At 36.5% G+C, this 23,121-nt stretch overlaps 1 protein-coding gene across 4 annotated transcripts in view; it reads right to left on the reverse strand.

Moving 5' to 3' along the window:
* Positions 1-22,337, reverse strand: part of NPTN (neuroplastin) — a 67,666-nt gene extending 45,329 nt beyond the window's left edge. For all 4 annotated transcript variants that reach the window (XM_079125330.1, XM_079125329.1, XM_079125331.1 and 1 more), the window contains exon 1: positions 22,112-22,337. In XM_079125330.1, the coding sequence (XP_078981456.1) occupies positions 22,112-22,202 (91 nt within the window). In that variant the 5' untranslated portion in view covers positions 22,203-22,337. The remainder of the gene's footprint in view (positions 1-22,111) is intronic.
* Between the last annotated feature and the right edge of the window lie 784 nt (positions 22,338-23,121).

Consider the following 23,121-nt stretch of genomic DNA (forward strand, 5'->3'; position numbering starts at 1 on the left):
TGCCCAGTCATGCTAGTAATGTCCATCTATCTTCTGTTTCTGACTCAAGAACAGAAAACACTGGATGTTTTTCTAGCCTATAAATTAAGAGCTTGAGATCTCCCAGGCTTTTTACTAGGCTATCTTAATGCCCTCCCAATTTCACTAAAAGGAAATATCTCATCTTAAGGAAAAGAATGTTGCCCAAACTACGAGAAAATTTCGTAAGCCTTCAGATGTCAAGTACCCAGAAGCAGACATTACACTTATAGGTACAGTAACAACACTAAGACACTTCTAAGAGTAAGAGGAATGCTATTAATAATTGTGAAGGGGCAAAAGGCACAAACTGAGAATTATGATTACTCAACTTAAAGGGAATCTAGAGGATGCACTGTATAAGATAAAGCAAACAGAGTAGAGCCATCCCAGAATAAAGCTTCAGGTCAATTAACTTCCAATTCTAAATACAGTATATTTTCCCAAGAACTCTGAGCAACGATTTTCCAAAAACCCCTTTAATTATGTCTCAGATTCAAATATATCATCAAGTCCTCCAAGGGACTTTCAAATTTCTGGCTTTATTTTTTATTTCTATCAAAACTGATAAATCTTCCACCTTATTCTCCTAAATATTACTTGGTAGCTATACCAAAAAATTATGTGTGTATGTGTATAGAAATAATTTTATCACTAACCAGAATCTCTTGCCTTCATAAATTACAGTACATAAATCTAGGCCCTATTGCCCAGACAGAAAACAACTCTCAAGTTTAAATGACAGTATATATAAAGATCAATGAACCCTAATATTTACAAAAGGTATTATCAAAGTATTATCTTAAGCAGCATCAGAATATTATCACATCTAGTAAAATCATAACTTGGTAGACGATAGGACTAGACCGTGTAGGCTAGCATTGACTCTCTAGAATGTATTGTCCTGTACGCTCTGACAGCTGTGTCAGAAATGAACCTCAAACTTTATCATAGTAAAATGCTGAACATATCAATTTAAACTAATTTTTCAAAAAAAGTATTAAAATATAGAAATTATTTCACTTAATACATGTATATACACATGTTAAAACCTGAATACTCAGTTCCCTCATGTATATAATCAAAAGACTAGATTATAAATGATTTCTAGGATACTTTCAACTCTAATATTCTAAAACCTACATTATTATGAAAGGTCAATTAACTGAAATAAAATAATGAGGCAAAAAGAATATATTTTAATAGATTATAAGTTATTTGGAAATCAGGATATGTCTCTCATTTTATATCTGTACAATGCCATGCTACCCACAATATACTCAATATTTGTTTTAAAAGTGGTGAAACTGAGATTCTCATTAACTGAGGATTAAGAATAAATTATTTTTAACCTGTTAACTTAAACCAGGTGCAGTGGTGCACGCCTGTAATCCCAGAGGCTCAGGAGGCTCAGGCAGGAGGATTGTGAGTTCAAAGCCTGCTTCAGCAACTTGGTGAGTCTCTGAGCAACTCAGTGAGCTCCTGTCTCTAAATATTACATTAATCAAAGGGCTGGGGATGTGGCTCAGTGGCTAAGCACCCCCCCTAGGTTTAATTCCCGGTACCAAAAACAAAACAAAACCTTCAAATGTACTGGAAATCACTACTACATTAATAAACAGTATAATTAACAAAACCATCTTTCTTTGATTAGTGGGGGTTTTTCTTAGAAAAGTGGACATCAAAATCACCTTTCTGAATATCAACAGAATCTTATGTTACAGGAAACCAGATTATGATATATTTGAACTTTTTATAGATACCCTAGCAGTTCAGTTTTTTCATTGAAAAAAACTGAACCCCAAGGCAACTAAAATAGAGTATAAAATAGATTTTTAGGGGCTGCAGTTGTGGCTCAGTGGTAGAGTGCTTGCCTAGCATGTATGAGGCACGGTGTTCAATCCTTAGCACATATAAAAATAAATAAAACAAGGGTACTGTGTTCATCTACAACCAAAAATCACACATTTTTTAATCTGAGATTTTACTTTACAATCAGAATACAACTTAACTACTCTTTTTCCAAATTATGAACGGTATTCATCATCAACTATTCTAAAAGATAAGTTCAGATTTTCTGCAAACCCCACAGACTCAAACACAGCCTAGAAATCTTTTTTCTTTTTCTTCTTCTTCTTCTTTTTTTTTTTTTTTTTTTAAGATAACCCTGAAAAAAACCACTGTGCAAATGGGGGACTTGAGAAGAACATTTTCCAAATATTCTTAAAAAAAAAATAAGAGAACATTTCAAAAGATATTGAACATATGACTAATATCACTGAAAGCAAATTCATTATAACAGCAACTAATAAGCTTTACTGATCACCTATGTGTCACACATAATGCAAAGTATATCATATAATTTAATTTACTACATAACAATACCTCTTTAAGATTTTTATTCCCATTCTAGAGTGCAGTGACAGGATGCATACCCTGGCAGTATAATTCCAGAGGCTATGATTCTATACTGTACTGCCTCACCAACAGCAAAGCTTTATTTACTAAAGACAATTAGAACTAAATAATATCCTATAGACATTATTTAACATAAGAATATTTTATCTTGGATGACTGGGACACAGACTGTTCTACTTCTTCCTTATCAAGGTTATCAGCTCAGGCCTATAGTACTATACATCCATTCCCCAATTATCTGAGTTACCTATGCTACAGAATTTCTACGTGGGTATAGAGTTTAAAAAGTATTTGGCATTGCTATTTGGGACCAATTATTTAAGCTAATGCTCCTAACTAGTAAACTAGAACTTTACAGCTCTCCAGATCTTCCTGGCAGATCTCCATGGTGGCTGCTGAAACCACATACCCTAAGATTTTCTATCCATTAAGAAGGGATGAAAACAGCATTTTCCTCCCCTTTCCAGGCAGGGACTTAACAGCACACCTCTGCACTCTCTATCATGTGCATATCCCTAAATTTCAAAACTCACGGTAACTGACAAGTAGCACTTTCCCACAAAGAGGCTGATAAATCTTCTAATAAAAGTTATTTTCTTAAATCCATTTTGCATACTATGATTATTTTGTGAAGTTTATAGATTCTGCCTTAAAGGAACTATCATGTTCTTTTCAACCATGGACACATGTAAGTATTTTAACCACTGACTTTGCAAAGTATGCATAGGACCCCTTCCATGCAGTATCAAGACAGAACAAGTAGATCATGACCCAAGGAAACAAATACCCTTGGGCAAAAACTGTAGAAGTACATCTACAAAAGAGTCATTCATTTTCCCAATTTAAAAACCCTGCTCCACAGCTCAGGTGGCTGATGCAGAAGGATCTCAAGTTCAAATCAGTCTCAGCAACTTAACAAGGACCTGTTTCAAAAACAAAAAAATGGCTGGGGATGTAGGAAAATGCCCCTGGGTTCAACAACTCACCACCACCCCATACCACAAACCAAAAAACCTTGCTCCTCAGACCTAAGATTCTTTGGAACATGAGGGAACTCCCTCTAACCCAATCAGGCCTACTTTTATCTAATTTACAAACTGCAAGTCTACCTGACATTAAAAAGAAAACAATTTTTTGCTAATGGTTGAAAATGTCCAAATCTAATTCTTACCCCAATTTAACACATCACTCCAAAGAGGTTTTACTTGTAAAACCCTACTAGTAGGTAAATAATGACTTTTGTTCATTAATGTTCTATCCACTAAAACCCATGCCTCCTCAATCCCACAGGAAATTCCCAAATTCAGTCAACTATCCAACTATCTCCTTTCATAATTACTTATCTGCACTCATCAACTTGTTTCAGGCCTTCATTACCTCATAACTACCTGATCAGGTAGATCCTCCACTCCCACAATAAGGTTATATTACTTAGGTAGTGTCCCAAATGCCAGCAAAATGTTGCTGTTTCTCTTGAAAAAGGACAGCAAAATTGTTTCCAGAATGCTTTTGCTAAAAATTAGCAGGTATTCCAGAAATTATCCACATGACTAAAACATTAAATGTTTGACTATTCAAAATTTCTGCCCCCAAAATGACTGATTAAAAAAAAAAAAATCACAGTGATATATTGTTCTTTTCTCTTTTTCAAAAATGCAGCACTAAGGAGTGAACTCAGAGCCTCCCACATGCTAGGCAGTGCTCTATCACTGAGCTAACCCCTACCCTGTTCTTTTCCACTTAATGAAGCTTTTCCCTATATGGAATGAGAGAGGCCTGTTCAGTAGGCAAATTTCATTATCAAGAACGGGGCATCATCAGTTTAACTTAAATATCTGTCAAGCCAATTGCTATATTGAAAAAAGAAAATTTTAAAAAATCAAGATGAATTATAACATAGTTAATACTACTAAATGAAAAGCATCACAGTATGTATATGCTGTACCTGCAGAGAACATGTTTTGCAAGTATACACAACTACTATCATATCAGTGCTTATTTCTGGGGTAGTAATTGAGTAAAAGGTTAATATTTTACTCTAAACATCTGGGTATTATTTGAAGGTTTCATGTAAGTCCTTTTGTAATTTTTTAAAAAATCCAGTAACTTTTCCATTCTTTCAAAAGAATGAAATAATTTCAAGTAAAAATGTTAGCCACTATCCAAAGGAGGGTCATCTTTCTGTCCAATATTCCCTCCTGCAGTTACATCTATTCTTTGAAAATTCAACCTGATAAAACTTTCAGTAAATTCTAGGCAGAGAATTTAATGATAAGCTTATGTATCTGGTTTCCTCAAGCTCACCTAGTACTTACTGGACCTATCAAGTTCTTCCAAAGGTGTATTTTGAGAGCTTAAGACTTGATACAATTCTTTCAGTGACAGATAATGTTACAAAATGGTAAGGTGACACTCTTAAGATGTCACTAAAAACACATTCCACTCAAACTCTCTCACTCTGGCTTTTAAAAGCTGTTAAAATACGCGTGTTACTGAACTACAAATGCCAAAAAGCTTTTACTTATGGTAATTTCTGAGCAATTTTCACTACAGTTTAATGTTCCTAAAACAAGAACTACTACTGTCTATACTAAAAAGAGTTTTGTTTTTTTTTTCCCCTTTAATGCACATCAAAATTTGCCCTTTCATCTTCCAGGTACAAAATATGGTTACTCCCTATTCACCCCCCCCAATCCCATAATTGAATTTTAATGTCTACCTGTCATTGGGTAGCAGTTACATACTCCATGGGCAGACAGTTCAGAATGCTTGAAGTACAATAAGTGGTAGCTTTGCAGGAAAACACTAAAATTTACCAGCCCACAGAAAGTACCTCATAGCCCCCAATCAATATTCATTACTAGTCGTCCATCTGCCTGGAATTCTTTCTGCCTTCATGTTCAGTTCCATCAGGACTTAATTTCCTTTGTGACTAGGCCATGAAGACTAGCCGAACTGTTTCTGAAAAATATGGACATTATGACCCGGTGGGGATTAAAAGATTTCAAAAGCATGTCAGAAAAAGCTCCACCATAAAAAGAAAATCATTAAATAGCTATAAGGAAATGCAAAAACACCCAGAAGTCAAATGCAACACTCCTGATCAAAGACACTAGTCATCAGAACTAAACTTTTTATTACAAGCATACTAGAATATGCCATCCCTCTGCCTAAAATGAGTTCAAATTAAGACTTTAAAAAAGCCAGATCTATAACTATAAACAACTGAAGATACCAGATGAGACAGAACCAAGGAGTATGGGTAAGAGAATAAAATTAAAATGTAAAAAAAGGAAGAAAAAATACTTAAAAAATCATACACACACACACATACTCAGTGTGTATAGACATAATACAAACGTGTGTGTATATATTTATGTGTATGGTATGTGTACATGCCTGTGTGTTTATATGTACACAATATAACCAGGGAATAGATCTCTTTAAAGGACTCAAAATCATATCATGGAGGAAAAGAAAGATGGAAATAGAAATATGAGGATGGGAAAAAAAAACATGTTTCTTGAATTGCTTTAACCATTTAGATCACTGTCTTGAGTGCTTTAAAAAAAAAAAGAGAGAGAGAGAGAAAGAAAGAAAAGCTGGGCACAAGGAACTCAGGAGACTGAGACAAGAGGACTACAAGTTTGAAGACAGCCTCAGTAACTTAGCAAGGTCCTAGGTAATTTAGTGAGACCCTGTCTCAAAATTAAAAACAAAAAGGGATAGGGCTCAGTGGTTAAGTGCCCCTGGGTTCAATTCCCCGCACAGGGGGGAAAAAAAAAAAAAAAAAAGGAAGGGAGGGAAAAAACCTTTCTGCTGCTGAAGTTTGCAAACACATATAGCAATATATATATACCAAATTTCATTATAATCATAGCATCCTGGTTTTTCTTTTTTTTCCAGTCCAAAAACTGGTTTATAACCTTTTACAGTCCGTAATTGTGCCATGGTAAAATTCTGTTTCTCATGCCACTTAAAAGGTAAACAGAGTTCTGGGATTGTGGCTCAATGACAGAGCACTTGCCTAGCACGTGTGGGGAACTGGGTTCTATCCTTAGCACCACATAAAAATAAAATAAATAAAGGTATTGTGTCCATCTACAACTAAAAAAATAAAAATAAAAAGGGAAACAGAGCAGTGATGAATTCCTAGTAGCATATGGATGTACATTTTTTGTTCTCATGCAGTGCAAGCTGCAAGCCTACAATCCTCAATGCGTGAGGCTATATTTCCAAAAGCCAAGCTGTGTTGTTTGTTTAGGTTCCTGCAGATCTAAGGCTATACACATCTTATATGAGTGGTACTGAGAACAAGGTGTCAGATAACAAAACCAATGATAGTAGTGCAGAATTTTCAGGCACAGAGATTTAAATTTTTCTGATTCCATACTTTTCAACACTGTGGGGGTAAATTTTCTCAAGTGTAATATTTCAACTATAATGTAGAGATCAATAACTAACTTGTTTTTTTCTAGACCAGAAAAATGCTCACTAAGCTGTCACAAACAAATTATGTGTGTTAATTTGGACTATTTGATTTTATCATATATTCATGAATATTCCATGCATCCTAATCTTGCACCAAAGACAGTTCAGTAATAAATGATTTTTAAGTAACATGGGCACAATTCTTTTTAAAGCTTCAAATAATGGTTGCACCCCATTTTTGCAAAAAGAAAAAAAAATTGGCATAAAACTTGCAACAATTACATAGTAAAATGTGGTATGCCTCTATAGCATTGTACAAGAACCAAGAAAACCATAGTTTCAACACATTCACTGAATAACTGGAAGAAAATCATACACGAGACTTTTATCATGTGCCTAAATTCCTAACCTAACTTAAAAAACGTGTCACTTCTATGGTAACACCTAATTTTGAGGTGCAATAACTTACTGTAGTACTTAGCAAATTATGTGCTCCAAGATTACTTCAAAAATAAAGATCATTGCTACTAGATATACACTAATATTAAGAGCTACCCTGAAAGACTAAAAAGGACAATCTACTAGAATTGTTTGAAAATTAGCATAAGGCTATAAGCATCAGGCTCCAAGTACCCTAAATGGTACTTTGTGTGTTAATCAAAAAAGTTCATTTTAATTACTTCCTTGCTTCTGTTAAAAATTAGAGGGGAAATAAAGGGGAAGCATGAATATTCCTATGTTAAAGATTGCAAATTTCAAAACCATTTCATTATAGAACACATAGCGATCTTTCAAACAATAGATTAAAAATGAGTCAAGATAACTGAATGCACCTAGGGCAGAGAGAAAATTTTATCAATTACATATCAGGTCAGGTAAAGGTTCTTTATATATGCAATTTCATTCTAACCACCTCCTGTGAGTTGTGCATTATGCCTAATATATGAGGAAACAGAGAGATTAAGAGAGATTAAGAGATTTGCCAAAAATCAGGATTCCAGTCCAATCTCTCAGGCTGCAAAATTCACGACATAATCCTTTGGTGAAGAGGCTGCAAAATGGGGGCCACTGACAGTTTTATTTGACCAGCACAGAGTTTTTACGAGTCCACCTTTCAGTGTTTTCAGTCAAAGCACATATTTTCCAATTTAGTAAATGGTATTTTTGCCTCACTCCAATGGTAAATGAGTTCACAATTTCTGCTTTAATGCATGTTAACAAAAACATAAAGGCAAGTAAACAGCTGCTCTCCTTGCCTTTCCATTCCTAGAAAAGGTGTGGCTTTGACCAACTAGGGACGAAGTGCTACAATCCTATACCAGAGGCCACTTACAAGTGCAGGATCAAAAGGGAAATTTTTGTTGTTTTTATTCTTAGAACTGAACCCATGGGGCACCCTATCACTAAGCATTCCCCAATCCTTCTTTCTCTCTTTTTAAAAATTTTTTATTTTATTCTTTATTTTTAATCCAGGACCTTGCTGATTGCTGAGGGTCTCACTACTGCTGAGGCTGGCCTCAAACTTGTGATCCTGCTGCCTCAGCCTCCTGATTCACTGGAATTAGAGTTATTCTTAATGGGGGCTGCTCTTCCTTTTATAAGGAGTTTTTGGAAATTTGTGAGGATACTTTTTTGTTGATACAATGACTAAAATGGCACTACTGGCCTTTAGTGGGCAGGTCCCAAAGATCCTCAATATTCTGCAAAGTAGGGAAATGACTTACACAACAAAAAATTGTGCTTCTTCCTACACAAACTTTCCAGTGACAGTCAAGAAGATGGAAAACTTGTTCTAAGCCAAGAACCTGTTTTAAACATGACATGAAGTACTCTCTCACAGTTTTAATCATCACTTAGTATTCCAGGAATGCAATTATGGTGTAAAGTGAGGATAGATTGTTCTTTGTTACATTTGGAATTTTACCAAGAGTTGTTCGGCTTTTCAGGAAATCACATAATCAACAGCAATCCCACCTATAGTATCTGAGTCACCATTACAGCACAACTCTATCAGTTAGCAAATGTATATAACTGTTACCTTCTTAGTTTTTCTACACACAGGTACAAACAGTGTGCTGTTTCATTATCCTCCTGTGTAACCAGACCTAAGCAATTAATAGATCTGAATATTTTACTTTCTTATTTTCCCTTATCTGCTCTTTTATGTTACATTAAGGGCATTATATTTGGAATTTTGCCCTTTAATAATGTGTAGATAGTGGCACATGCCTGTAATCTCAGCAGCTTGGGAGGCTGAGGCAGGAGGATTGCAAGTTCAAAGGCAGCCTCAGCACCTTGGCAAGACCCTGTCTCAAAATAAAACATAAAAAGGACTGAGGATGTGACTCAGTGGTTAAGCGCCCCTACTTTCAATACCTGGTACCATAAATAATAATAATAATGTGTAAGTAGGTTAAAAACACCTATGAATTTCATTTCCAGATAGTAAAGGAATTACCAAAAATTTGCCTTGAAAAGAAAATACAAGATAGATAACCTGACTTCATTTTTTTGGTCAGCTAATGGAGGGATGAAAGACAGCAAGGTGACGTTGTGACTACATTTAACTTGAGATGAGAGCAACGGGCACAATTCAAAGATTATAGAAATTCATACGAATCTTCCCTAATTAAAGAGAATAACCCAATTGAAAAGGTTAGTCTACTAACAAAATGCACATTTAGGATACCAACATTTGTAAAACCAACCAACATTGAAATAACCTGGTCTTAAGTACTTTATTTACCTCTTCATTTTATCAGTACTTTTAATTTTCATATAAGTTACCAGTTACAGTTAACCTAGTAAGGGTAATCACTATAAATGCCAAGCCCTATAACTCAAAACTATACAAACACTTTACAACACAGTTTATTAAGCACTTTTCCGTATATTATCATTTTAATCTCATAAAAACCTTGTGAACAGCTGGGCTTGGTGGTGCAGGCCTGTAATCCCAGTGACACTGGAGGCCAAAGCAGGAGGATTACAAGTTAGAGGCTGGCCTTGGCAACTTGGAGAGAAACTGTCTCAAAGTAGAAAAAAGAAAAAAAAAAAAAAAAGGACTGGGGATGAAGCCCCCCATGGCAGAGCATCCCTAGGTTCAGGCCTCAGGATCCTCCCTTAAAAAAAAAAAAAAAAAAAAAAAAATTATGGATTAAGTATCATACTAATTCAAGATTTAAGAGCTACTGTCAAATCCAGTACTCTTTTGACTCAACTTCACTGCCTCCCAAGATGACCTTTTCAGCACAGTTCTCATTTACATGTAACACTCACAATGATGACAGAGTATACCAATTTATTTATTCTGTTACACTGTCTCCAAGTGAGTTTCCACATCAAATTTAAACTATAATTTCCTAGTTTCATAAAAACCAACAAGTTTTTAACTGACTTCTTAAAATTGTCTTAAATATATTTCAAATAAATATGCAGTTATGATTAGACTTCATGTTATTTAATACCATTCTCTCCAATCTATTACATTGCTTAATTCTTCTTTTATAAAAATATTTTTAGTTGTAGATGGATGCAATAGCTTTATTTTATTTACTTATTTTAATGTGGTGCTGAGGATCGAACCCAGAGCCTCACACATGCAAGGTGAGCTCTCTACCACTGAGCCACAACCCCAGTCCTCCTTCTTCTTCTTCCTCTTATTATTATTATTGTACCAGGGATTGAATCCAGGGTCACTTAACTACTGAGCCACATCCTTAGTCTTTTAATACTTTATTCTGAGACAGAGTCTTGCTAAGTTGCTGAGGCTGGCTTTGAACTTGCAATCCCCCTGCCTCAGTCTCCCAAGCTAATGGGATTATACAGCCACAGGGATAACAGGCATGTACCACCTCACCCCTTACCCAGTCCACACCAGAAGGACAAAATGCAGACAGATCTCTTAAACTGAATTACTGACAGTGACATACCACTGCTCAAAGGATCCTACAATAAAACTCATGAGCAATGTAAATTAGTATTGTAAAACACTTGCCTATTATGCATGAGGCCCTGGGTTTAATCCCTATTACCACAAAAAAATAAAAAAACAACAATCCCTCATGAAATCATGGTTTTTCTTAGGATTAAAATTTCACTGTAAAGAAATTGCGTCCTTGAACTGCTGCTGGGTGCAAAGAGCTGGTGCTGGCACCATTGGGAGCCTCATTATGATTCTGTCCTCACTCAGCCCCTACACCAATTAGGACATCACCATAATGAGGCCACACCCACAACGACCCAGTGTCACTATGAGATTATGGGAACATGTCCAACATACCCTCCCCCCAGGAGACAGAGGGTCCCAGGTTGGAGTGGCTGAAGAAACTCTAAGTATTTCCACTGACAAGGAGAAGGTCCCTCTCTAATAAAACATGCAAACTGAAGGAAAAAAAAAAAAAAAAGAAAGAAATTAGCTGTGTGGGTGGTGCACGCCTATAATCTCAGTGTCTTGGGAGGCTGAGGAAGGATTATGAGTTCAAAGCCAGGCTCAGACAACTTGGCAAATCAGAAAGACCCTGTCTCTAAATAAAACATAAAAAAGGGCTGGGAATGTGATTCAGTGGTTAAGTGCCCCTGAGTTTAATCCACAGTACCAAAAAAGAAAAAAGAAAGAAATTTACATCCCTGTTTTGCAAAGCTAACATCCACTTTCCTTTGTCTAAATCAAGTGGTCAGCAAGACAAAATTATTCTGAATTCACTAGGAAGAGAAGGGTGCGGTCCGTCATTTGTTCATTCATACCTTTTTCTTCTTCAAAGCCAAGAATATGGTATATTCCAAGCCTCTGGTCAAATATCTGAAAAAGGACTAGCCCAGAAACATTCTTATGATCTATGATCAGGCAATAATTCCCTAAGTTTTAAAGTCTTTTCTGTAAGAGGGAAATTGCTAAAAAAAAACAGCCTGAAGCCTTTTGCTCACCTCCTTTCTAGAAAATTTTAATTTTCAGAGAATAAATGAAAAAATTACTGTCAAATATAAGGCAGCTGAACAAGAGTAAACATATATAAAACTGTGATGCAACCAAAATAAAACATCACTATCCTAAAAACTATTCTCTCATACAAAATGTTCATTGTAACATAATTTTGCCCATACTGAATCTACTTCAAAATGATTTATTTTAATACACAAAAACTCAACAAGTTACAAGTTTCTATGTCTTTTAAGTTTAAATGAAAGGCCAAAATAGGAAAAAAAAAAAAAAAAAAAGGTTACTAGAAATTCAAATATAACTGGGCACGTACTTTTTATCTGGCAATCTTCTACTCTTCGAACTAACTGAACTGAGTTCCCATCCCTTGGTAGGTTATACAATACTAGCTCCCACTTCTAAGAGACAGGCTGGGGCTTCTATCACAACAGAATTTTGCCTAATAAATTCTTAGGAGTTCGGATGAAAGTGTTCTTTTCCAGGTGGTAAGGTTTTCTTAATTACTCATGTTTGCCATAGGAAAAAAGGAGGTCTAATTTCTAACAGCCAAAGGTTAAATTTTTACTAGATTCTAACCAAAGTCTAGTAAGCTGGTTATTCTGAGTATTAAACAGATTGGAAGAATTTCATAATTTAGGTTTATGATAACTAAACAACAAAAAGAAATTGCTTATGAAGCTTATAGTAAACAGGAAAACAGGATCCTGTTTAAAATATTATAAGCAGTTTCTAAAAGCTACTTCAATGGATTTCATAGTTAACCTATCATTTTTCTTGAATTCATAATCAGAACTTTAGCGTTAGAAACACACTAATTTCTGACCCCTTAAAAATTATGTAGAAAATTCATTTCATTTCACATTAATTTCCATATTTTTCCCTGCTCCTGAGCTACTAACAGTTACTAGGTAAAACAGAAAAAGGTCTTCCCTTTTATCTTATGAGGTCCCTATCACCAGTTCTCTGCCCTACTTACAATGATTCTGACAATGAGTGAGTGTGAATAACTTATTCTTCTGCTAGTTTCATTAAAATCATCTTTTTAATATTAAACCTATGCTTTTCTTCCACATGCTCTAGGCCTTTGCTCTTTGATACAGCCCATCCATCTTTGGAGACTGCCTAATTCCCTTACTTCATTTACACTGCTACCTTGAAGGTATTAATAGATAATCACATCCCCCTTAATGCTCCCTTTTCCTATGTTTAGCTCCTTCAGACTTTTCTCCTAAATCTTAAGCTTCCATCAATGTAGAATTATCTATCTTTTCCTAAATTTGGTTAGAAAGTATTTTTAATTATTTGGAGTTCAATCTTAATAAGAAAACTGTAACACTATTAGTATACCTTAATTTTGATGTATGATCACTGTTATTTGTCTAAGGGTAGTTCAATGACAATTCACTGCAAGTTATTTGAAACCTCTTTATGCTTGTTCTTTTCCAGGTAACAGCTTCCTGGTTTGCATTAAGGCCACTAACTTCATATACCTTGGTGAAAGACTTGAAATTCAGCATTAATGATTATAATTTCAGTACAGGAACTGTGCTGGTTTTTTTCAGTTGCTCCATAATGGTCCCCAAAACTACTAAACTTGTATAATCAAAAAAAAAAACCTAGCTGTGCGTGGGGGGTGTATGCCCTTAATTCAACTATTAAGAGAGGCTGAGGCAGGAGGATCACAACCTTGAGGCCACCTAGGGCAACCTAGGCCCTTACTCAACAAAATTTTAAAAAGGATTGGGGCAGTAGTTCAGTGGTAGAGGACTTGCCTAGCATGTGCAAGGCCCTAGATTAAATCCCTGGTACCACACACACAATAAAAATAAAACAAAATAACCCAAATTAAATTTAACAAATTCCTTCATCTAGAGATTGAGAAGTATTTCACAGATAGTTGCAAACAAAAGAGAAGGACAACTTCTTGCTCTTTTTTCCTTACCAGAAGCAATGTTTAAAAATCAAGAAAATAATCTTGCTACTCTAGGATCTTAAACATAAAAGGCAGATGATTCTTCTGTGATGATTCTGCTTCCCCTCTCCCTCCCTTCCCTTGGCCAGTATTCAAGTCAATCTGTACTCACCAGAAATGCACCTCAAACAGCATCAAAGTAAGCAATCAGCTTGGAATAAACAGTAGTGCTCCTAGCCCTGTACTCAACCAATAACTCAAAGGCAGGGGCTAGAGAATAAGGAACACAAACTCTAATTTAAAAGAAAGGATAACTAACATACTAGAAGAAAAGTTATGTTTGGATTATGATATTAAAATTACTGTGGTAAAGAGTACTATTATAAAAATGACTAACGTGTGATCTTTAAAATGCTGTATTTTCTTTACTAACAAGGACTAATAACATGGTATGCTGATACTACTGATAAACATCTTGTGAAATCCTGTTTATAAAAATCATATTATTCTTGGCTAATAAAGTGTATGAAAAATAAAACAAAATTCAAAAACTACCCTGTACCTGAAAATGCTGTTTTCTAAACTGAGTTTCACAGCCCACTAATGAACTGTGAAACCAATTTAGGTGGTCACTATGGCTATCTTAACATAGAATAAGGACAGGCATTGGTTCAATGTTATATATACTATGTATACTATGTATGTAACAATGTTATGTACTTACTTTAGTCACAAACTTTCTGTATATGGATCAGAGATCAAAAACCAAAAAGAAAAGAAAAAGCTTTAAAGCTTTTTTTCTAAAGCACTCATATTTCTGAAGTTATTTCAACATAGTTACTTGTGAATATTCTATTTACTAACAACTACATTTTAGGTCCTGGAAAATTCTAGTTTGAAATGAAAAAATTTAGGTTTTTTTTTTAAAATTAATAAGCAACAAGGATGTAGGGGATAACTACTGAAACTAAATTAGAATAGCTAGGAGTTTACTACATTATTTGCTCTATTTTTGCATGTTTGAAATTCTAACAAAAATGCAAAAGAAAAAAACAGTAAGGAAATGGACCTAACAGATAACAAATACAATGAATAAATTTATAAATTCAAACCTTCAAACATGTTGTTTCTAAGAAATATCAATCTAGGAACTTCCATGGATTTAATTCAGGTAACATTTGGATTGCCTTCTTCACCTACAATTAACTAGTTTAGAGGTCTCAAATACAAAAGGTATTGATGAAAATAAGTCATATGTAACTAAAAAACTACCTAAGAGGACAAAATAATATAAATAATATTTAAGTGTTGTTTCATTATCTTATTAGTCAACTACTTTTCAATTAATAGGAAGGAATACAAATTATCTACCTACCTGGCAGGATTTTTCAATTCTTAATTGTTTTAATTCACACTGGCAATTTTCCCAGCAAGTTTAATATGAGATCTCTGTACAACAGATACCATTCTACCTTCCCTGAAACAAAAACTCTCAATGTTGTCTGAAGTACCTTTAAAGTACTTCAAAACAGTGCATGCCTTAAAGTCAATTTCATTATTTCCAAAAGTAAGTTCTAAAAACATTCTAAAACAGTATTATTTTTCCTGGGTCCTTTATTCATTGGAGAAAGTGCCTAAGCTCCATGCAATTCTGTGCGTCTTTTGGGTTTCTTTTCACTTTGTTTTGGTACTGTTTCTTCAATTACAGTCAAATCAGTTTTCATGATGCTTAAAACTTTTACTGATGTCAAATGGAAGAAAGGATCAGGAGAAAAAAAAAAGAGAAAAAAAGATTTTTACTAAGTAATAATATTTAAAATTGAGCTGCTTAAATGTTGCTGTTTTTATTTGTATGTTCTCCTCTGAAAGTGGAACATTTCCAGGGAGAAGAGGAAGGTTCCACTGGGTTCCTTAAGTCACCAAAAGCCACAGCCCAGGATTCAGTACCTCCCCGACCCCTGAAGCATCCTTTTCATGGTTAGAGAGGACTGGCTGCTTAAATGAGTTCATGTCAGTGTTGTATTTATGGTTTCACAATAAAATAACCTTTAGGAAGGGGAGAAAAAAACTGGAAGGAAATTTACTCATCATCTAACCCAGTGATTTTCTAATACTACCATCAGGAAAAAAAGAAAAATCAATAGCATAATTTGCATATGCAAACACACTCTTACCTATTCATTTTACTGTATCTTACTGTACCTGTAACATTGTGCCTTGTTAGTATTCCATCAGAAAAGGCATTGATGTTTTGTCATTATTTTATATTTAATCACTAAGAATTTGATTATCCTTTTGGATATGATTAAAAACCATTGGTAAGGGCTGGGGATGTATTCAGTGGTAGAGTACATGCCCAGCATGTGTGAGTTTGCTCCCCAGCACCACAAACAAACAATTTGGGACTTAATGTTTTCTCAAAATAGAACCTTATATAATATAATATATAGAACCCTGACAATCTGAAAGTGATTTCACATTATCATTTATATTTCACTGTCTACTCAATTTGAAGCAATACTTGGTTCTAACAATGATAAAACAAAGGGAAGCAAACCATATTCAAATTGATATACTTGTCAAAAATACCATGAAGCACGGTATAAAGCTCTAGTAATTACTGTTATTTGGTAAGAAGACTGGTCTTAAAACATTCCATAATTGTTTCCAAAACAGCAAAAGAATACCATTTAGCACTTTTTAGTATAAAAAAACATAACACAGTATGTTTCCATCAAGCTAATCACATTCTGTTTTAAGGAACAGATAAGACTTGAGGTTTTGTTTGTTGTTCCTGTTGGAAAAACAGGAAACAAAACAAAAAGTCAACATATTTCTGGGGAACATTAAATATGTCTCCCCCCAAATTAACCGTGTGCAAAATAAAGTGGACACTAGGAAATTCTTTATTTAGTAAACCTTACTGCCATTCAGATAGACTAAAAAAGCTCTAAGTGATCAGGAAAAAATAACCTCAAATTAATTAGGTTTAACTGATAAACACTTGTCTTTATATATACACAAAATCAAAAAAGTTATACCTACTTTCAATTTTAGCTAAAACAATAAATTGAAATTAGGTACCAATTTTGACTGTGGTTCCTAAGCTGAATGAAAATTCTTGAAAAGCAGGTACGTTTTACTTGTGCATTCACTCTTTCGATGTTGATGTTTTAAATTTAACATCAATATCAATGAGATAAAGATTTTTACACAGTATCACTTTTAAATTCAGTGAGTTTCTTTATGTATATAAGCCTATAAAATAGTTTGTAATCAATCAATTTTACTGGAGAGGTTCTCCTACCTTCCCAAAGCTAAAAGAATTAATTGAAGAAAAATCCACCAAAACTTCACAAACAAGTTTAAAAATGCATCATCTAAGCTTCTTAAAATTAAACTCCATATTATCAATGTCATCTTGTTACTTATGTAAAATGATGTTTTTTAAGAGGCACACCAAAAACCAAGGCAGTTAGTTGCAGGACATAATTTTGCACCATTGTTTTAATTTCAATGTGTCAATTTACTTTAAAGGTCTCTGGTCTATACTTATTCTGACAGTTTCTATCTTTCTAGATGCTCCTCAAAGATTCATCCCCCATTCTTACATCCTGCTTGTTCCTTGTTATTACTGAAGTTTTTCTTCTGTCTTTCCCTTTCTCTTTCTTCATTCTCTATGTCTGATCCTGTCTATATTGTGCTCACTGTAAACAATAAACTGAATAAAATGCATCAAAAATTTTTTTCACAAAACTCATTTTCACCAAAACATGTTTGCATAATTTTATTCAAACTTTTGATAGAACATCTCCTATATGATTCAACAGACATTGGTTGTTTCTCTCCATACTTCACTTTATAGATGCCTTATCACCTTATCACCTTCCCAAATTGTCTGATATATAAAAAAAAATTCCTTTACACTGATGGAGCAACGTTTCAAATTTTACATATGAAACACCTTACTTTCAAAAAGTACCTCAAATTAATTAAATTAAAAAACAAGGTCCAAACAGTGCTCATTTTTAGTCACATCTGGTTATCTTTGAAGGCCTAATTAAGTAATTTTTATTTTAAAAAAAAGATTATGTAACTATAATGCACTAACAAAAATATTTTTAAAAAGATAGTACAATAGCATGTTGTATATTTCACAACAGAAATGTTTCACATCTAAACTCTATAGATAAAAAAGGCTTTTCTTCACAAGTCTACTTTTTCATGAGGATCTGTGTAACTAGTGAAATCAGACCTGTAATGAACTTCAATATTAATCTGTGTCAAATAAATTCATTCTGAAGCATGTTTATATTTCAAGTGGGTTATTTTTCCCCTTTTATTGTTTTAAACGTTGGTATAGTCACAGATTTAAGTTCTACACGTGCCTGGCCTGATCCTCCCCAAAACACACACACATCTGTAACTCTTTCCAATTTGGCCACAGTCACCTGTAAAACAAACACAGGAAAAGATCCTGATGTAGAAATATGGCTTTTCCTCCCAGACTCCTGACCAATTTCTCATGCCTGTGTTCTCATGCCTGGGTGTTCCAATGATATCAACTGTGACATTTTGGTCAGTTTGAGAGACTGAAGGCAATATGATCTCCTGAGGAAAGTCTTTAGTCCAAGGCAAACTTCTGATCAAATCTTATTTGTATTAATTATGTTAAAATCTGCCCCATTACATTTAGCATGTCATTTGTACCATAGCTACAAACTTTGATAAGCTTGTCTTATGCTGTTCATTTTATTCACCCAAAGGGGAGACACAAATTCAACAGGAGATCACCAAACTTGACAGAAAAAAAAGATTCAGGAATCATCTGATGCATATACTGGCATTGTTGTGAAGCACAATGGTCACAACTATCTAGAATTAACCAAGCAAAATGGTTTCTTAAAATTCAGCTTGTTAATAAAATTAAGATTCCTTATTTTCCTCTATTGAACAGTGTAAATTATCCAATATTTTCAGTAGAAACATTTTGCATTTTTATACATCACTCCACACTCATTCAACTAACATCTAGAACACCTCACTGCATGCCAGGTACTTAATTCTCTCTTATTCACAAGGGTATTCTATTAAAATGTGATACCCGACTCATATAAAAGATTCTTGGTTTCGGGGGGGGGGGGGGGGGTGTCAAATGGAAATATGCACTCCCTCACCAGAATTTGCAGACACAGTGCAGTTGGTCACTGTGCTTAAAAAAAAAAAAAAAAGTATGTGGAGAGACAGACAGACAGATAGACACACGGACACAAATCTGGGGCCTTCAAAAGCCCATTTACTTTTATTCAAGATGACAGAAGAACTAACAATTAAGTGTTCAGAATATACATATACATGAAGAAAAATAAAAAACAGTTGTTTTAAAAAGAGTAATAGTAGTAATAGTTAACATTTACTGACACAATATGTCATGCATTGAAATAAATCTAAGTCGTCATTAGCTCATTTAATCTTCACATTTTCCCTAGGAGATTGACATTATGGTAATCCCCATTTTAGAAATGAAACAGAGGCCTGCCTTATTCAAGGTCACTCAGCTACAAAGAGTTGAAACTCAAACCCAGATCTATCAAAGTCCAAAGCCTGTGCTCTTGATTACACTATACTGGTTGGTTTATACTCATTCAATTTTAAGTTAAAGCTTTCAAATGTCTTATGTTTCTTCCTTTAAATGAACCACATCTTTGAGGATACATACAAAAATCAACAAATAAGGATTTTACTTGAAACTGCTTTCTCAAGTCTATGTGTTTGGACAGGAAACAAAACCCATCTGAAAGAAAGCCCTGAATCCCTATGATAAAAGGATCACAGACTCATTTTGGAGCTGAAGAGATCTTGGGGGTCATCTAATCCAAAAACTTCATTTTAAGAATAATGAAAACAGGGGCCTTTTGAAAAACATCTATACTCAACCTAAACTACCAGATTCTCAACCTAGAAATGGTTTTTTCCTCCCTGAAACATCATTTTCATGGATAATCTAACATTTCTACATCATACAGAAGATGGTATCCCTTTCTGAAGCACTGTAAGAAAAAAACAACTTCATGACATGAAATCAGACTATTGCAGGGCTACATTACCAACTATACGTTTGTATATTATCATAAGGTATGTTACAGAAAGCTATAAAATGGCATCCTTAACTATATAAACTCAAATTCAAAAAATAGGCATTTCTTCCTTGAATTTAATTTATACATTCATTTGGGTCAACTACCCGCTGAGCTTCACTTTACCATCATGTCATGTGATTGAATTCAAGCTCATTTCAAGAGAAAGGCTGTACTATGCTGTATTTAGAACACATATCACTGACAGTAGCCAGATGAGTCTTTGAAGGCCTATCCAAAAAACCTTGCTTTAGTTGCTAAGAAACTACAATTTCACCATAAATCATTGGAAAAAAGCTATGCCAGCTGAGATTAAACACCTAAGATCGAGAATCTCTCACCTATTGTGCAAAATGAAACCATGCTATTTCCACATATTGAATAGCTGAAATCAAAATTAGGTTTGACTCACATTATTAGCATGGACAAAATCTTATAAGACAAATCAGACTAACTCTACTCTGCCTTCCACAGTGGCTTCACACTCACAGGAAAACAGGAAAAAAGACCCAATATATTAAGCACATTCAATGTAAGAGAAAAAAATGTTTCTTTCCTGACCCCTTCCCCCGCACCTCCCACAGTGATAATCCAAAGCCACGAAGTATACCTAAGATCTGATTAGTACAATTTGGTACAACACTTTTACTTAATGATATTTTTTCAATCCTGTGATATATTTTCAATGTAATCTTCAACATTTAAGCCTGGTTTCTCTGATTTTTTTTAAAAAACTGAAATCATTTAAATTTGAGTCCTTTTAACAAGAGTAATTTTAATTGTTCTATCCAGACAATAAACACTGAGATAAGTAAAAACAAAAACACAAAAACACAAAAAACTGTATTTCAGCCCTGTTTTTCATGTAAAAATTTTAAAACCTCTTCATAGCTGTTTCCACAACAGCAGAAACAGGCTCACACTTCTATCTAGTCTCACTTCTGAAAGATCAGTTCAGCAGTCGAACTGGTAAAACATACTTTCAATCGGAATCTATTTTGTCTAGAACCCCCACTCATGCCCATGATTCCCCACCATTTCTCCATATTCTTTAAAGAGCTTCAGTTCAAAACCTAGTTCTCTGATTTCCACTGTACCCTGCACAAATCCCAGAGACCACTTTTATATTCCTCGGAAATCTCTTCAGATCTTGAAACACCTCGGTCTTGAAACTTTTAGATCTGGAAAACCTACTTCCTCCACGTCCCTCTGGTCCCAAACTGCCCTTCATCCCATCACCGCAGTTGCCGCTGTGTCCCTGCCTTTCAAAGGCCCAACCAGTATCACACAGTATTCTGCCACAACTCATTCCCTCCCTTCCCTAATAAATCCTCCTCACTGCGAACTCCATCTTCCTGCATTTTACTTCCTTCCCTGATTTCTGGTCGCCTGTACCCTCATCTCTATACCCAGACATCCTTACTTGTCTAGTATTTCCCCTAACTCAGTTTCACCTCTTTCTCCCCATCCTCCGTTCATTTTCATCTCCTTATTTAGAAACTCCTTTTTACTCTCCCAACCACTAAACTAGAATGCCCAGCACTCCACCCTCTTTAGCAAACCCAACCCTCTTCCCTCCGCTCGTTTGGAGACACTGCTGCTTCTCGTACCAGGTCCCCTACTGCAGTCAACCCACTCCTTTATCTTCCCTCCACCCCCAGATCCAAGGTTCTCCGATTCCTTACCACCTCCTTAGGGTTCTAGTACTCAGTTTGCTCCTCAGTGTTCTTCATGACCCCCCCCACACACCACACACACCATTTTTCCCTTATTTTTAAGGATGTCACCAGTTTTACGGGGCCCTAATAGAATTCTAGTCGATCCCAGTGCCCGGGAATCCCGTTCTCCTGGGGAGCCTGACCGACACCATCTCTGCATCTCCTTGAACCCAAACGCCGGTCTCTGCCACGGTCTATAAGAGTAGCGCCCCCTCCTCATCCGCCCACGCTACTCCAGTTTCTCACGTTGGCTTCCTTGGTGTCCCCTGGCCGACCCGGAGGGGCAAGCGAGGAGGAGCCTCCTAAGTCAGCAACACCTAGGGCTCGCATCGGACGCCCCCACCTCTCCAAAGGGCGGCCTCCAGGAGACCTTACACCCGCGCCTCTTCAAACCCCCGACCAGCATCTCCTTCTCAGACCCGCAGCCCCTCCCGGTTCCCTTCCCCTGGCTCCGGCACCCCTTCGGGCCCGGGCCCGACTCCTCGGGTAGGCGACACCCCTCAGCCCCCGCCCGTCCCGCCCCCGGCGCCCCGCTTACCATTCTGAGCGGCGCCTGGCCCTGGGAGGAGGGAGCCAGAGACCAGCAACAACGAGAGGGCCAGGGCGCTGGGGAGCGACGGGCCCGACATCCTCCCTAGCAGAAGACCGAACGCCTAATGGGCCGGGGCCCAAGCCGGGGCCGGGGAAGGGAGGGGAGGGAGGGAGGGGGCGGGCAAGCGCGCGAGGGAGTGAGCGAGGGAGGAAGCCGCGACTCTGCTCCGTCCTTCTCCGTCCTCCTCCTACCGCCGCAGCGCCCAAGCCTCGCGAGACCTGCACTCCAGGCCGTGGGCGGCTGAGCAGGGACGACAACAGAGCTCGCGAGAGGAGATGGCCTCGCCTGATATCCCCTCCCCTCGAACTCGGTGTCTCCGCCCCTGCAGAGACTGATTGGTCTAGCGCGATGTAGGTCACGTGCCAAGGGCGCTTCTGGCCACGTGACGGGGAGAGGTGGTGCTCCGCCTGCTTTTCTGGCTGTGGCAAACCCAGAAGTCAGCCTTCAGTTGACTCCTCTCTGCTACGGGCATGCCCGTAAATAACAGGAAACGCTGGGAACACAATACATTTCCTTACCTATCTTGCCTTTCCTGTATTAGCGCTCTTGGCTGCAAAATTCGATGCGCCCGCCCCGTTTTAAGCTTCCTCTCATTGTCCCCTATCAATTCTATATCCCCTATCTATTCAGTGCTACTTCTTCTGAGATGTCGACCATAGACTCCTATCGGTAACTGACCCCAGCCTCCCTCTCTCATGTTTTTCACTTCCCAAGTGATGCGCTGTCTGTACCTTTCTGCCTCGCATCTGCTCCATCTGCCTGATATGTCCTCCTTTTCCGACCCCTCCACTCCCTGCACCCCGGGTTGACCTTATTTTAGCTCCGCAGGCTTTCAGGGCCAGAAGTTCAACTAGCCTAATTGCATGTCCATAGACACAATTCCAGAAGGAAGTCATCGTGTACCAATTTATATGAAGACTCCTTGGATTAATTTATCCAGTATTTGCTGTATACCA

This window comes from Sciurus vulgaris (assembly GCF_902686455.1).
Source record: "Sciurus vulgaris genome assembly, chromosome: 2".
Classification (NCBI taxonomy): Eukaryota; Metazoa; Chordata; class Mammalia; order Rodentia; family Sciuridae; genus Sciurus; species Sciurus vulgaris.